At 34.7% G+C, this 15,796-nt stretch overlaps 1 protein-coding gene across 1 annotated transcript; it reads left to right on the plus strand.

Moving 5' to 3' along the window:
• The first annotated feature begins 11,443 nt into the window (after positions 1-11,443).
• Positions 11,444-15,174, plus strand: LOC123916245 (TOM1-like protein 1). The gene is made up of 3 exons (XM_045967658.1): positions 11,444-12,936; positions 13,269-13,544; positions 14,482-15,174. The coding sequence occupies exons 1-3, from the start codon at positions 12,415-12,417 to the stop codon at positions 14,908-14,910; spliced, it is 1,227 nt and encodes a 408-aa protein (XP_045823614.1). The 5' UTR covers positions 11,444-12,414; the 3' UTR covers positions 14,911-15,174.
• The last annotated feature ends 622 nt before the right edge of the window (positions 15,175-15,796 follow it).

A 15,796-nucleotide genomic window follows, 5' to 3' on the forward strand; every position in this document is an offset into this window, starting at 1 on the left:
ACTTTTCTCAATAAACAATAATCAATAAAAAATATTTTTACACATTTCCATGCAATGTAACTTATTCCAAGAAAAAATCACAAAAACATATTTTAAATTTTTATGTTTTACTTTTTCTTAATAAGTGTGATTTTTGTTTTTTTCTTTATAATTTGGTGCGGTGGAGTATATATTTTTTTGCTTATAAATTGAGATAGGTGGAGGAGGGAGTATTTAGCAAGATTCAAAAGTGATATTTTGCACAAACATAAAGTGAGATGGTTAGTTAATTGGATCTTGCAATTAACTAAAGTTGCTTTATTCTTTTTTTTATTATTTTTCCTTTTATTTTAATGATGATATTAAACCTAGAGCAATTTTCCACTCCTTTTTCGATCCCATTCCTATGCATTCAGTAATTAGTGGTAGTAAATTAGTAATAATAATAATAATGCTGTAAAAAAAAAAGTTATAATAATAATAATAAGGGCCGGTTTAGTGACGATTGACGGTGAATTTGGTATGGAGGATCATGACTCGATCCCTGCAACTACAATAGAAGGGGGTTAGAACCATTTGATGTCAGAACTGACCCCGAATGAAATTAAACGGTCCAGTGGGTCGGATACCGATAGCAAAATAAAAAAAAGGTTAAATATGTTATTAGTCCTTTAAATATATCAAACTTTATTTTTAGTCTTTTTATATATTTTCTTCGTATTTTGGTCTCTAAATTTTTAATTTTAGTCCTTACTTTTTTTTACAAAAGTTCCCATATTATGTTCTAATTGACTTTTATAAAAATATATTATTATTATTATTATTATTATTATTAATACGAATTTTGTTTAAATAAATATCATTATTAAGATGTTAAAATATTATTAGTTTAATTATTTAACTATTTAATTTTTAGTTTAACAATTTTTTTTTAATTTTTTTTTGACACAAGAACAATTTAATCTTAAATTTGAAGTTATAAATAAATTTAGTTATTAGTTTAATTATTTAACTATTATGCATTTCACAGATTCAACTTATTCTTTGATTATCTTCTTTGAGTCTTTATTATTCAATTTTTTTTTGTCATTTAAAAATAGTGATGCTAAAAGAATATAATTATTTGAAAATAGGTTTTTTTTAATGAAAAATATGATGATGTTATTATTTTATGATGCTAAAAAATCATGAAATAGGTTATGCTATTTTTTAAAAAAATAAACAGGTTGAGTTATAAATATATTCGTCCATTAGTCATTTAATATTAAAAAAAAATTGAATAACCCAACCCACCAACTCAATCCGAAAATGAGTGAGTTACCCAATCCGACCGAATTTTAAAATAAGTGGCCATTTTATTAGTTTGGATTTTAATTTTGATCATATTCAACCCAAATTTGGCACATGTACATTCCTAATGAGAGAAATTTCACCTAAATTCTTGAAACTACTAGCTTGAAAATTTATAGACAATTATTTTTTAACTTTATTTTTTTGGGTCTAGGCAAGAACAATTTTTTTAAAAAAAAATGACCGACAATTATGCCACTTATTCCATGCTCAATTTGGTGGTTTAGCTTCACTTCGGTTATTATTTATTTGTCCTGCTACACGATCACGATTATGTTAGATGAAACTAGAAACATTTCATCTGCTGAGGATTGTATCTGGCCTACTAGATCGCCTAATCTGATTTGGATGTCAATTTTGGCATCTAGTTGTTAGTATTATAATGTTAATTTTTTTTTCAGTAAGAGTTGGTTGATTGGTCGGCAAACTTTGGTCAATTGGCATGGATATTGTACCATCTATGTAAGAGTCGGATTCGAATTTCGAACTTTGGTCATTGTTTGTTTTTCATCTAGTGTTGGCGCATCATCACCACCGTGTGTGCACATTAGCACATATGGCCTAGTATAGCATATTTTATTTACCATAAAAAATAAAATTCTAACTTCTATTCATTTACAATTGTTGCCTTACGGACTATAAAATGGATCCTCTATCTTGTTAGTGACTTGGTGTTGTTATGTGCATGTCTTTGTTTCTCACTAAGGCTTTGTTTGGATTGGTGGTATGAGATGAAATGGAGTGGTATGTGGTGGTATGAAGTGAAGTTCCATTGTTTGGATTCTTTAAAAATGAATGGAATGGAGTGGTATGTGATGGTATGGATTCCATCCCATTCCATCATTTTCTCTTATTTTTCTTCCCCTCCAATTTGGGGTGTATGGGATGGAATACAAAATGTCCAAACAATGGAATACATTTTATGCTCCATTCCATCCCGCTCCGCTCCATTCCATCTTATTTCATTCCGCTCCATTCCGTTATGTACCATCAATCCAAACATAGCCTAAGAGGCAAGCATCTTGTTAGAAAATGTTAACATCTTTTTATTTAACTTAGTATGTATGACCGACATGAAGGAAGAGGGGCACACTTTGATTTAGTTTAATTAAAAGGATTTTTTTATTAAGCTGGATTAATTATATGTTACTAATTATATGATTAGTTATGGTGGATTGTATCATTTGTATGGAATGATTTATTATGTATTCAAGTGAAATTCTGAAGAATTAGAGTTTCGCAGCTGATGTGTTCTCATCAATGTTTTAAGAACCGGACCGGACCGGCCGGTTCGGACGTGAACCGGACACAGCACCGGTCCGGAGTGAGGGTCAGAACCGTTAGTTAGTAAAACCGGTTAAAAACCGCTTTGAACCGGTGCGAACCGCTGTGAATCGGGAAAACCGGCGAACCGGGAAACCGGAAAAACCGGCCGGTTCTCTCAGATATTGAATTTTTTTTTTTTTGCGAGAACAGGATGAAAAGAGGAAGAAGAAGATGAAAATCGTAGTATCAAATATTCAAGGTAAAGGTGTGGAGAAGAAGATACTAGAGACTCATTTCACAAGTCAATAACAACTTCCATCATTAGAAATCAAAATCTATTAAGTGAAAAATGTCTTGAATCTTTGAAACATAACCAGGTAGGAGTAATTGGTGAAACAAAGATGAAAAAACTAAACACACAAAAGGCAATGATGAATAAATAAATATATATTGGTGCCCTTTCTCATTGTTTTTTTTTTTTTTTGAAGAAGCAACCCTTTCTCATTGATAAAGAAGAATAAGTGAAGAAACAGGAGAAAAGAAAGAGGTGGAGGCGCTGTAGTTGTTGTTAAAGCAAGTGATAGTGTATATTGTTTCTTGTTACTCACAAATTAGGGTTATCTCCAATATTGGGCTTTTTTTTTAATGATGGGCCTTGTAACAATTGACTTTTGAAAGGGCTTTATTTTTTGACACATTAAAAGGAATTCTTAAGACTATATCTATTAAAATATTTACTATTTATTTATTATTTATTATCCGGTTCAAACGGTTCAATAACGATTGAACCGGTTGAACCGATTGAACCATGAACCAGAGACTATATCGGTTCGACTTCCAGTCCGGTTCTTAAAACATTGGTTCTCATTGAATCATGTGTGCATGTGATCAAAGGTTGCAAATATTGTTTTTGTAGCATGGTAGTTGGTTTACTGTTGGGTTGTGTTATGGTATGCTGCGTTATCTATGAGGGTCCATATTGGTATTAGGAGTTTTAATTGTGAGGTAGGAATTAGAGTGTGTTTGAATTGAAAATATACAAAGAGGTTGGGGGAGTTATGATGACAACATTTATCATGTAATTTTTGGGTAGTGTGTTAATATAAAATTTTCCTTGATTTGTGGCTCTTGTTTTAATTAATATGACTATGTGAGGTTCTTGTTTGGGATCTCTGACTGTATTAAGACTTTCTGCATTTCTCGTGCATTTAACAAACCCTCAGAAATTACCTCACATTTGGTGTTCTTGCCCTCATCCAATTTAACATCTTATTATTGTGCATTCAATTCATCTCTCTATACTTGTTATTTTTCAATTCTCAAACTCTTTGTTCTCTCTGCAATGGATATTCAGGAGGAACCTACTTATTCTTTTTTTGGTACATGAAGAGGGCAAAAGCCCAAAAGAAAAAGAAATTAAGGAACTAAACACACATTTCTAAGCATGCAAGCCCCGGAAAAATCATCAAAGAGGATACTCTGGAGCTCTCTAGGAGGACTCTCCAAAGATATTACATCAAAAGAACTATGTGATAAACTATGATTAGCTAGCCAATCAGCGCTTCTGTTGCCTTCTCGCCACGTATGCTTAAACTGGATGTGCCAATCTAAGTTTATGAGCTCCTGGATTCTACGGATCAATATGGGGGTGGCCCCATTAAAATTGCATCTCCTTGTAACCATTTCAATTAATACTTTGGAGTCACTTTCCACAATGAGATGAGTAACTCCTTGTCTTCGAGCCAAATTCAGTCCCGTATACATACCCCACATTTCAGCATGTAGAGCATCACATGCACCAATCTTTTGTGTGTATCCCTGAATCCATTGACCATTTGAGTCTCGAAGTAAACCGCCACACCCTGCAAGATCTACTGACTCTTTATAAGCCCCGTCACAATTAAGCTTTATCCAACCTTCAGGTGGGTGCTTCCAACCAATGAAAATGGTGTCCTTTTTCCGTTGCCCTCTACTAATATGATTATGCTTGCAACTGTCAATATCTCTAGCCATCTTGAGGATCACATGAATATGATTTGATGGTCGTCGAAAGTTTTCATCGAAAATTGATTTGTTTCGCCACTTCCACATATACCAGCATGCCACCATGAAAATGGATGTCCACCCTTCTTTTTGCGCTCCATACTCGTTGCTAAGATTCTTGAAGCACCAGTCCCTACAATTAAAAGAGAAGAAATTAGTAATATGGTTAGATGCAACTAATTTGATCCATATTTGAGTTGCATATATGCAATCCCTCAAAGTATGGATGACCGTTTCGTCTTCATTTCCACATATATGACAAATGGGCGAAATTCCCACTCCCCATCTGCTCCTGCGGTAGTTAGTCAGAAGGCGATCATGAGCGGCCAACCACATAAAAGTTTGAATTCTGTGTGGTCCTTTCCAATTCCAAATCCCTGTCCAGTCCCCTTCTATATGGTGAACATTCTCCCGTTGCAAATCATAAGCACTCTGAACAGTAAAATGTCGAGTATTTGTGCCTTTCCATCCTATAGAGTCTGGCCCATCTGTGTCTCTAGGTGCAGGAAGGGCAACCAATTGGTTCACGATATTGGTTGGCAAATTATCATTCAAGAAATTAAGATCCCAGTTTCCTTCATCTGTTAAAACATCTTTTACAACAAGAGTCGAATCAATCAGTTGGTTGGTAGCCCTCGTCATGAGAGAAGATCCATCAGGCACCCATCTATCCATCCAAAAGTTAGTGTGATTACCATCCCCTAACTGTAAAACCGTAAACTGTTGGAATTGATCCCAAATACCTGTTAAGGCTTTCCATAGGGGCGAGTCACAAGGTTGAGAATTTATAGAAACCCGAAGGTCCTTATTACGGCCATACTTGCTATATAGGACCTTACACCATAAATCCTCTGGCCTATTAATGATATTCCAGAGTATCTTCATGAGGAAAGCTATGTTCATTTGGTGAGGATTCCTTATTCCCAATCCCCCATCCTTCTTAGCCAAACAACACACATCCCAATTGATCAAGTGAGGTTTACGCTTTTGTTCAGTGTCACCCCATAAAAAACCACGCTGAATTTTTTCCATTTCATCACACATAGTCTTTGGAATCTTAGCGTATTGCATATGATAGTAAGGGATAGAGCTAAGAACTGATTTTGTCAGTGTAAGTCTTCCAGCCAAACTCAAACATTGATGTTTCCACCCACTCAGCTTGTTTTGCAGTTTCCCAATAATATGTTGAAATTTCCCTCTTGTTCTGCCAGGAGCAATGTTCGCCCCCAAATACTTCCCCAAACTATTCACATGAGTGAATCCAGTATGCTGAAGTATATCATCCTTTGTGTGTTGATCCACATTTTTAGAAAAATAAACTTGAGTTTTCTCGTTGTTGATCTTTTGGCCCGAGGCTTGGCAAAACTGATCCAGACAATGCATGACACAATGAGCTTGCTCAATGGAAGCCTCTGCAAAAAGAAGAAGATCATCAGCAAAAAGAAGATGAGAAATATGAGGACCAGACCTACCTGCACGCATAGGTTTCCAATAACTAGCTTCCACCTGATCTGCAATAATATGAGAAAGGCGATCCATACATATGACAAATAAATAAGGGGATAAGGGGTCACCCTGACGTATTCCTCTCGTAGGAGAGAACATGTCAGTCTTTTCCCCATTCCACAAAATTTTAAAAGAAGGAGTGGTGATACAATGGTGAATAATATTAATGAGTTTAGGAGGAAACTTGCTTTCCGCCAAACATTGCTCAACAAAATTCCAATTTAGTCTGTCATAGGCTTTCTCTAGATCAATTTTAATTGACATGAACATTTTTTTACCTTTCATCTTGGCCATCGAATGCACCATTTCTTGGGCCACAATAATATTATGGTGAATTGTGCGACCAGGAATGAAGCTCGATTGGTAGGGAGAAATGATACCATCCAATAAAGGCTTGATTCTGTTGACAATCACCTTTGTGATGATTTTATAAGTCACATTGCATAAAGCAATCGGACGAAATTGAGAAACAAACTCTGGTCTATCTACTTTAGGAATCAAAACAAGCATAGTGTTATTTATATAAGAAATAAGCGAAGGGTTAGACCAAACCTGATTAACATACTTGTAAAGAGATTCCCCAACGATGTCCCAACAATATTGGAAAAAAATAGCAGGGTAACCATCCTCTCCTGGAGCTTTGTGAGGACCCATGTCGAAAAGAGCTTTTTTACAATCAACAAAGCTAATAGGAGCACTCAAACGAAGATGCTCAGCTTCCAAATTCACCGGGTAAGTAGACCAAGATATGATTGAATCACGAATAGGTTGATCCTCTTTGTAAAGATTAGTATAGAAAGTTCTTACCATGTTTTTGAGGCTATCTTGCTCGTCAACCCACTCTCCCTCCTCGTTTCTGAGGGAAATGATTTTGTTCCTTCTTCGTCTAACAATAGTTTTAGAATGATAGTACTTGGTGTTACGATCATCATCTGTAATCCAACGACCTCTAGATTTCTGAAACCAAAGACACTCCTCTTGGTATAGAGTAACCGCTAGTTGTTCCTGAAGTTCCTTCTCAAGAGAATCAAGGAAATTACTATAACCATAATTAGGACTACTTTGAATTCCATTTAGTCTCGCTAGTAATTCCTTTTTTCTTTTGAAGATGTTGCCAAAAGTATCCTTATTCCATTCTTTGAGACGAGGTGTGAGATTGTAGAGTTGGTCAATCAACTCACTTCCTCCCCCCCACTTGTCTTTGAGAAACGAATGAAATTCCGCATGACAAAACCAAGCTGCCTCAAACCGGAAAGGGCGATCTCTGTCATTATTAGGCTCACCTTCAGTAAGGACAATAATAGGATGGTGATCTGACTGAACACGAGGTAGGACCTTGGCAAAACCCTCATCATATTTCAGTCTCCAACTTATATTGCAAAGAACTCGATCAAGTTTTTTGAAAATTCTATTTCTCCCATTCCACTTAGGTCCCCTCCAAGTGAACTTGGTCCCTGCAGTTGTGACTTCTAATAAATTGCACTCATTAATCCAACTATTAAATTGTTGACATTTCTTGATATCAACCTGAGCACCACCTTTTTTTTCTTCTGGACTGGCTATCTCATTAAAGTCACCAACCATAAGCCATGGTTCATTGATATTAGCCGCGAGTTGACGAAGCTTATTCCATGTTTCACCTCTCTCCTGCTCCCGCGGACTAGCATAAACCACAGTAAGCAACCAGGGGTCCACATTTTTTTCCTGAACCTGCACATGGAGAAAATGAAAATTAGTCGTGATTAAATTAACTTTGATGTCTAACCTATTCCACATAAGCCAAATTCCTCCGGAGAATCCTTGAGCTTCGACTAGTAAGTGAAATTTAAATCCCATCTTTTTTATAGTATTAATGGCAATATTGCCACTACATCGGGTTTCTTGCAGAGCCACCATATCAACTTTGTTATTCCTGCAAAAATTAGTAAGTGCTCGTTGAAAATTCTTCCCTTGAGCACCTCTACAATTCATTAAAATAAATAATATAAAATAAAACATAAAAATTAAAGCCAAGAGACTCATTAATTTAAAGTCATATTGGTATCATGGGCCATTTCCATGTGCATATTGGTGTCAGGCCCTTTCATTCTTATTTGAGGTGATGTCACGTGCACTGGCTTGCTAGTAGAACTTAACAAGTTGCTTATATTATTTTCTTGTTGAGAGACTTGTGTTTCTTTGCTTGCATGCACGCAGCTGTTAGGACACACCGCAGATTCGTTTCGAGCCGGTGGTTGTTGGACCACTTGTTTATATGCAGTGTACCCGTCATCATAAACTCCAACATTAAATGGGTTATTATTCTTTTGACTAGTAATGGACCCATTATTACTTATACCAATATTATCATGTCTTGGCCTCTTTTTTTTAAACCTTGCTTTTTGTTTTTGACCAATCCCAACATTAATTGTTTCTCCAACTTGGCCGTTCATGCTTTTAACATTTTCCATAGATGTTGTTCCAGACTTAGAAACCGGCACCGTTCCTTTTTGGTTTCCTGAAGATCCGCGAGAGTTTATTTTGTTTCCTTTTTTTCTTCTTTCAACTTTAATCCAATCTCCATGCAGTAATTCTGGGTTAACTTCCAAATTGGGCTGCACCACTGTATGCATCTTCTCCGCTGAATCTGGCTTGTGATTCTGGCCTGCTGCAGCTGTGTTGTGGACCTTTTCACCTTCAATCTGCGTTGCTTCCATGGCAGGAATAATTTTTTTCTGGGTACAGTCCTTTAGAATATGCCCGTAACATCCACATTGAGTGCATATGATGTGTAGACCCTCGTACTGGACTTTGTACCATTCGCCGTTTATTCCCACACGACCAACCACTGGCTGCGTTAAATCAATCTCTACACACATCCTAGCGAATCTTCCCCGATCCACTCTCAGAGTATGTAAATCCACTTTGACTGGTGCACCGACCATAGATGCCAATGCCCACAACACGCTTTCGTCATAGTATAACAAATTCAAACTCGGGATCCTTATCCACACCATAGTTTTATCAATCTTTGCCGTGTTTGCGTTGAATGTTGGTGACCAATGACGAACAGCTAAATAATGATCGTAAATCATCCAAGGACCCCCACTAATGACTTTATTTTTGTCTTCTGCGCTATCAAATTTAACCATATAGAAAGCATTGCCTACATGCATTAACTCGAATGCACCAGCAAGCCTCCAAACACTCTCTAGTTTTTGTTTCATTGTTCCATATCCCAGATTCTTTCCAAGTAGTTTTACCACAAGGGCATCTTTCCAAGGTATGCTAAGTTCTTCTATAACAGTTCTTTCCACATGTAACATTGGCATCAACCTATTCCCATGTATCAATTCAACCTGGGCTTGATTTGTTGCTAAGAGATCAACTTTTTCCCTTATCATCACAGTTTGAGATCCCAACACCTTATCTCTAAAAGATACAGTGCTGCTGCCTTCTTTTAATTTATGTTGAACACCCTTTCCACCTTTGTCTGGCGGTTCAGGCGGTAGTTGTTGTTTCGTCGGAGATGGTATTGTTGCTGTAAAAGTGAAATCCATGCCACAAACCCTAGCAGAGCGTTTGTGGAAGAGACAACGTCACCCCTCTCTAGTTGGAATATCGGAACCTACTTATTCTGCCAGTGACAATCATAAAAAGGTTTATGGAAGTCAATAACATGATATTCAAGCTATTTTTGACACGCATGGCATTTGTTTATGTGGAGGCATCAGGTTTTGGTGACAACTTTATAGAGAAATATCTCTATCTCATGAGATCGGTGTTGATTTTGACAATTATCCATTTTCTCATACCGTACGTCTTAAAACACCCTCCTGGCAACGGTGGTCTACTGCAAATTGTGATTATGATGGTTATGGCATGTCATGTGTGTGTCTTATTAGTGCTTTTGATATCGACTATCACTGCGCTAATTACGTTCATCTTATGGGCTGTTGTTATCTCTGTTGTTGTTGCATCAAGATGGAAGGAAATTGTTGAACAGATGAGAGGAATTAGGACTGCCGTAGCAAATAAGTTTTAGCAATCTAGGGTAACTTTCTTTCTTCAAAGAACTTGTGGCTACCACATTATGTGTTTTTGTATGTAATGTGTAATTTATGATATTAAATGATGTGAGTGTTATTACAACATTTCAATATTTCATCTATCCTCTACATATTGTAGTCTCGGTGCTTTTGATGATTTCATATTTTCTCTAGTACTCTTGTGATGTGTGTGAACAATAGAGTTGGAAATAGGCTAGACCGAACTAGGTTTTGCCGAGCCTGAGTTTGACTGTAACCTGTCGTAGACTTATCTTTTAGGCCCAAGTATGACCTTTTGAAAGTCTGACATGGAAACCCAATGTATGTTATAAACATCCTAACTTTTTTAATGAGATTGCAAAATTTATTGAGTTAAAATTTCCAATTAGTATTAGGGAATTTGAATCTCTAGGTACAATCAATCAGTAAAATAATATAGTTGTGGAAAGAATCCATTGATGAAGAAGAGATTTATGAACAGATAAGTGTGAATAGTTCTGTTCTGAATCTTCTGATGGTCTTTGAATTTTCAATTTAAAATTGATAAATAATGATTCTGGTCACTACTATTTTAACACTATTTTTTTCTAAAGCAGTTTGTATTATGGTCTAAGCAATATATTAAGAGTGGATAATATGTCATTAAAGTAATGATGTTAAGCTAATGATCCTGGTTTCTTAATTAAGTTGGATGTTGAGCTTACTCTATATTTTTTTTTCCTTTTGAAGCTTATCACAGAAAGAACACTTATTCATTCTCCGATGAATGCTGGGGCATTGTGACTATGGATAAGGTGCGGATCATTCTATAAAAAATATGCTAATGTCTACTTCAATGATATTGTCGAAACAAAAACTTTTTATAAAAACTAATTTGTTTTTGTAAATCAGTTCAATTCAGTTCATAACCAGTTTGAAATTGGTTCATAAATTATGAACTGATTTTTATTAATTTTTGGCACTAAAGTATGAGATTTCGTCATGATGTTCCAACCTTATTTTGCTATCATTGCCAAGTTAAAAGTATGTAAATCTCGGAAAATGTTTTTCTAGATTTTTTTACGAATTCTAGATTATTTTTTTTAAAAAAAAAGGTGATTTCTAGGTTTTTAATGAAAACATAAATCAATACTTCTATTTAATTCGATTGGTTTAATTTTATATGTTACAAACATTGTTATCTTTGAAAAATGTTCACAATAAAATTTCCTATTACTATATATCCAAATTCGAAACACATATTTGAAAATGGAGATAATTCAAATATATAATCATGAATTACTTAGAATTATTTTAAAGTATTCTTGAAAATCCTTAAAAAAAACTCCACCAAATATATCATTTTGTATGCACCCTTTCTTAGGAGGTGGGTTTTGGTAGTTGTTAATAATATTGTCTTTTTCCTAAAAAATAAATAATTGCTTTGCCATTAAGACATTATAGTATTTGGCAAAAAGTTTGGTTTATATACCTTTCATATACTCCGTAACGTACTAGGAATTGTAGTTGAAAAGGAAAAAAATAGAGAGAATGTTGATATCACACATAACACACAATACATGAAAAATGACAAAGGATGAGACTGAGATTCCAATGAACAACTAACACTTTTTGCGTGTCTTCTCCAACACCAACAAAAGTTGGAAAAAGATGCTTGCAGTTACAAAATCACACTGTAACACGCTGTAATCGATATGGGATGTTCGATAAAAAATTAACGGTTAAGATCATTATTATTGAAAAGTTACAGATTTAATTTAAACCATCCAATCTTTAATTGACGGCCGAGATTGAAAACAATGTGAAACAGTGGTTTTTTATTACGGCAGACAACCTTAATCCAACAAAGTTACATGTGGAATGCTTTCTTTCTCAAACACTTTTCAACATTTTTTTTTAAAAAAATTAAATATCTTCTGCATACAACTTTGAAGTCTAATTTTCTCCAATTAACCGAAATTCAATTAAGTGGTTCCAACAAATGTTTTTCATATATGCACTAGTCATAAACCTATGACCAAATGGTTAAAGAGTGCAAATATCGTCACATTACGTTGTTAACACCTTTCCACATTTTGTTTCCTTTTCTTTTCATCTAAACTACTAGTAATTCAATTCACTAATCATAGTAATAAATAAATGTACATAAAATAAACATATGTTTCTTTCTTCTCTCTCTAGCCTGCAAAGCCTATATTGATATTGGTGGAGTGAAGTGAAATCCAAAGCAAGGAAAATAAACATGAGTGAAAATTTGAAGGGAAAAGTCAATGCCATTGGAGAGCGTCTCAAAATCAATGGAGCTGAAATGGGTAGAAAGATGAGTGCTGGAATGAGTACTATGAGTTTCAAGATGAAAGAGTTTTTTCAAGAACCAAACCAAGCTGATAAACTTGTTGCTGATGCTACTTCTGAGTCACTTGATTACACCAATTGGGATATTATTCTTCATCTTTGTGATTTAATTAATGCTGACAAAATTGATACTTGTGATGTTGTACGTGCCATAAAGAAAAGGGTTATGATGAAAAGTCCTAGAGGTCAGTACTTGGCTTTGGTTTTGCTTGAAATGTTGGTGAAGAATTGTGATAAGGGTTTCTTTGAGGTTGCTACTGAGAGAGTTCTTGATGAAATGGTTAAGATTGTTGATGATCCTGATCAGAGTTTTGTTGCTAGTAAGGAAAAGGCTTTGATGATGATTCGCGATTGGGGAGAGTCGACTACTGAGCTTCGGTATCTCCCTGTTTATGAAGAAACTTATAAGGTACTTTCAAAGTTTTCTAGGATTGTAGAATAAATAAAGAGAAATCAATTAAGCTAATCACTAGTTCCTAATTGTAGATTAAGAAAATCAAATCGGTTTTAACAATTCTATATGTTATAATAAGTTAATAACAATTCCAAATCTAAATAAATCATATGTTGAAACACAAAAACACAACATATATATTGATCTAATGATCACAGAGTTCGACTAATTGTTTCAATGTCTCCGACATTACAATAGAGTGAGTGATTGATGTGATTTTCGATTATTCAAACCTAGAGTCACATATTCCTGAATTTGTTAACAACTATGGATATTTTCTGTTGCAGAGTTTGAAATCAAGGGGCATTAGGTTCCCTGATGGTTACAATGAAAGCAAGGCTTCTGTTTCTACTCCTTCTAGCTCTGCCTCTGCACCGATGGCTGATCTCAGTCTTGAATATCTTATTGACCATGATACTCAGCCTGATCTCACTCTTGCAAAAATTATTCAGTGCGAAAATCTTGTGCCATGTTTTACATCTCAACAAACAAAGGAAGCATTTGTTGTTGCAAGAAATATCATTCACCTTCTCTCTTCTGTGTTGCACAAAGATACTCTCAAGGTATTTTATTTTGCTTTCTTGTGCTACACTACTAACTGGTAGCATTCTTTTATGTTTCTTTATATGTGTATCTTCTCATGTTGACTTTAACATTAACATACTTTGGACTAAAACCGGTATGTTTTATTTATTTTTCTAATCCACGGGTTATTAGGATCTTTGACGTCTAGTAGACAATTGAAAGTATCACCACCGATGTCTTAGGCTTTTTGGATCTGCTATGAGACTAACCTTCGAGTTAGAAGCGGAACATTGATTTTTTTAAATAGGGCAGAACTGCCTCCCAAAAGACGATTCTAGCAATCGAACTCAATTGCTTTAGTCTGCCCTGTTAATAACAACCAGTAACACTTGATATCAGTTTTTGCTTTATAATCACCAAACTATGGTTATGTTTTTAGTCTATAAAAATATGTGATATGATATTAAACCCATCTTACAGGTTTTATGATGTTTTACTTCTAAGATGGGTTTAGTAGATTGGCATGGTAATTCAGAATTCGCCCTGGAGGTCAGTAGAATCTGGCCAATGATTGTTCTGGGCATGATTCAAACTATGGTTAATCGCTTGCGTCGCCACTTGTTTACTTGTTAGACTTTTTGTGAGAGCTTATAGAACCAGCTTATGACATGTTCATAAGTTGTTTTAAGCATATTTTCTTAAGTTCTCTAGAATAGCTTACAAAAACAGTATATATTTTTATCAAAATAACTCACACATACTCATTTAAGTCGCTTATCAAACATGACCCAAATCCACTTTATTTGCTTCTTATAAATTAGTTTTGGTTTGCTATCATTGAAGAATAGTCATCTATCGCAGATATCTTAGCTGCGAATTGAAGCTAAAGATATCACTAACTTTAAAATATACACACAATATACACTTTTGATGTATGACCAAGTTATATATTTGTATATTTCCTTCGTTCTGCAGCAAGATTCGACCATCACATTACTACAACAGTGCCGTGAGTCCCAATCTACAGTCCACAAAATCATTGAGACAGTTGGGAATAATGAAGCACTGCTTTATGAGGCCTTGAATGTAAATGATGAGATCCATAAGGTTCTCTCCAAATATGAAGAGTTGAAGAAGAAGTCTAAAGTTTCTCCGCTTGAACCAGAACTGAATACGATGATACCAGTTGCTATTGAGCCAGATGAATCCCCTCATTTTAGAGAAGAGAACTTGATTAGAAAGCCATCTTGTTCAAGAACCGGAGTTCAGGGATTGAGCCATGATGACATGATGGATGATCTTGATGAAATGATTTTTGGCAAAAAAGGCGGGGATGCATCTCAATGGGGACAAGATCCTAAGAACCAACAACAATCATCAAAATATGACTTCATTTCCTTATAAGTTTCTACTACTCCAGTCTCGAATATATAAGCAAAGATTCTTTTTTAAATTCATTGAATTACTAATTCAATGAATTTGAAAAAGAAATATTTGCGTATATTCAAGACCGGAGGGAGAACTTCAATCCATACCTGAATACATGCATGATAGTGTGTTTGACTCTTGGACATTATGGCTTCCTACACTAAGATTCCATGTTTCATTTTTAGTCATTTTTGTTTTATTTTGGCACACTTTATGTTGGAATACATGATACTAGTACTACATATAATTTCTTGAGAAGTGCATAGTTTGGTTTTACAGTGTAGAGTATAGAGTTGAATCTCAGATATCAAAACTTCATTGCAATGAAAATAAAGGTCACAAAATTGGTTGTCTCCAAAAGGCAGGTTAACTACAAATGATAAGGAAAATAGTGCATTTTGGGGTTCACTTAATTGAAAGATTTACACTAAAGTATAATGAATTAACGCCATAATTTACTATATGCTTATCAGCCCGATAGTGAGCATCAACATCAAGTCACCTAGAGGAAGTTTGAATTTTGACTCATCATACTACATGAAATGAATAATTGTGCAATTCAGTATAAGAAATTTGTACCCTTAAAAAAATCGTTTTTATTTTATTTAAAGGGTCTTGCTATACCTCAAAAGTTTGTTTATATAAAATTTTCAACGGGAATATAATTAGTAGGAACATTGCATTAAATATGCAAGAATCAAAATTTGTATCTCGAATACTCTACTTATTCATCTAATGATGAAATTTTAACTGTTAGACTACTTGATTGTATGTATTATAAAATTAAGAGATATTTATAAGATCTAACTCAACTAACAAATGCCAATATTATTAAACCGAATATTTTTATCTAAATTTAAAA

This window comes from Trifolium pratense, linkage group LG3 (assembly GCF_020283565.1).
Source record: "Trifolium pratense cultivar HEN17-A07 linkage group LG3, ARS_RC_1.1, whole genome shotgun sequence".
In the NCBI taxonomy this organism is placed as follows: domain Eukaryota; kingdom Viridiplantae; phylum Streptophyta; class Magnoliopsida; order Fabales; family Fabaceae; genus Trifolium; species Trifolium pratense.

What these genes read in the sequence shown, in the direction of transcription:
- LOC123916245 (XM_045967658.1), top strand. Translation starts at nt 12,415, where the DNA reads ATGAGTGAAAATTTGAAGGGAAAAGTCAATGCCATTGGAGAGCGTCTC. An exon ending in TTTATGAAGAAACTTATAAG is followed by an intron (nt 12,937 to 13,268) that starts GTACTTTCAAAG and finishes TTTCTGTTGCAG; the next exon opens with AGTTTGAAATCAAGGGGCAT. An exon ending in TGCACAAAGATACTCTCAAG is followed by an intron (nt 13,545 to 14,481) that starts GTATTTTATTTT and finishes TTCGTTCTGCAG; the next exon opens with CAAGATTCGACCATCACATT.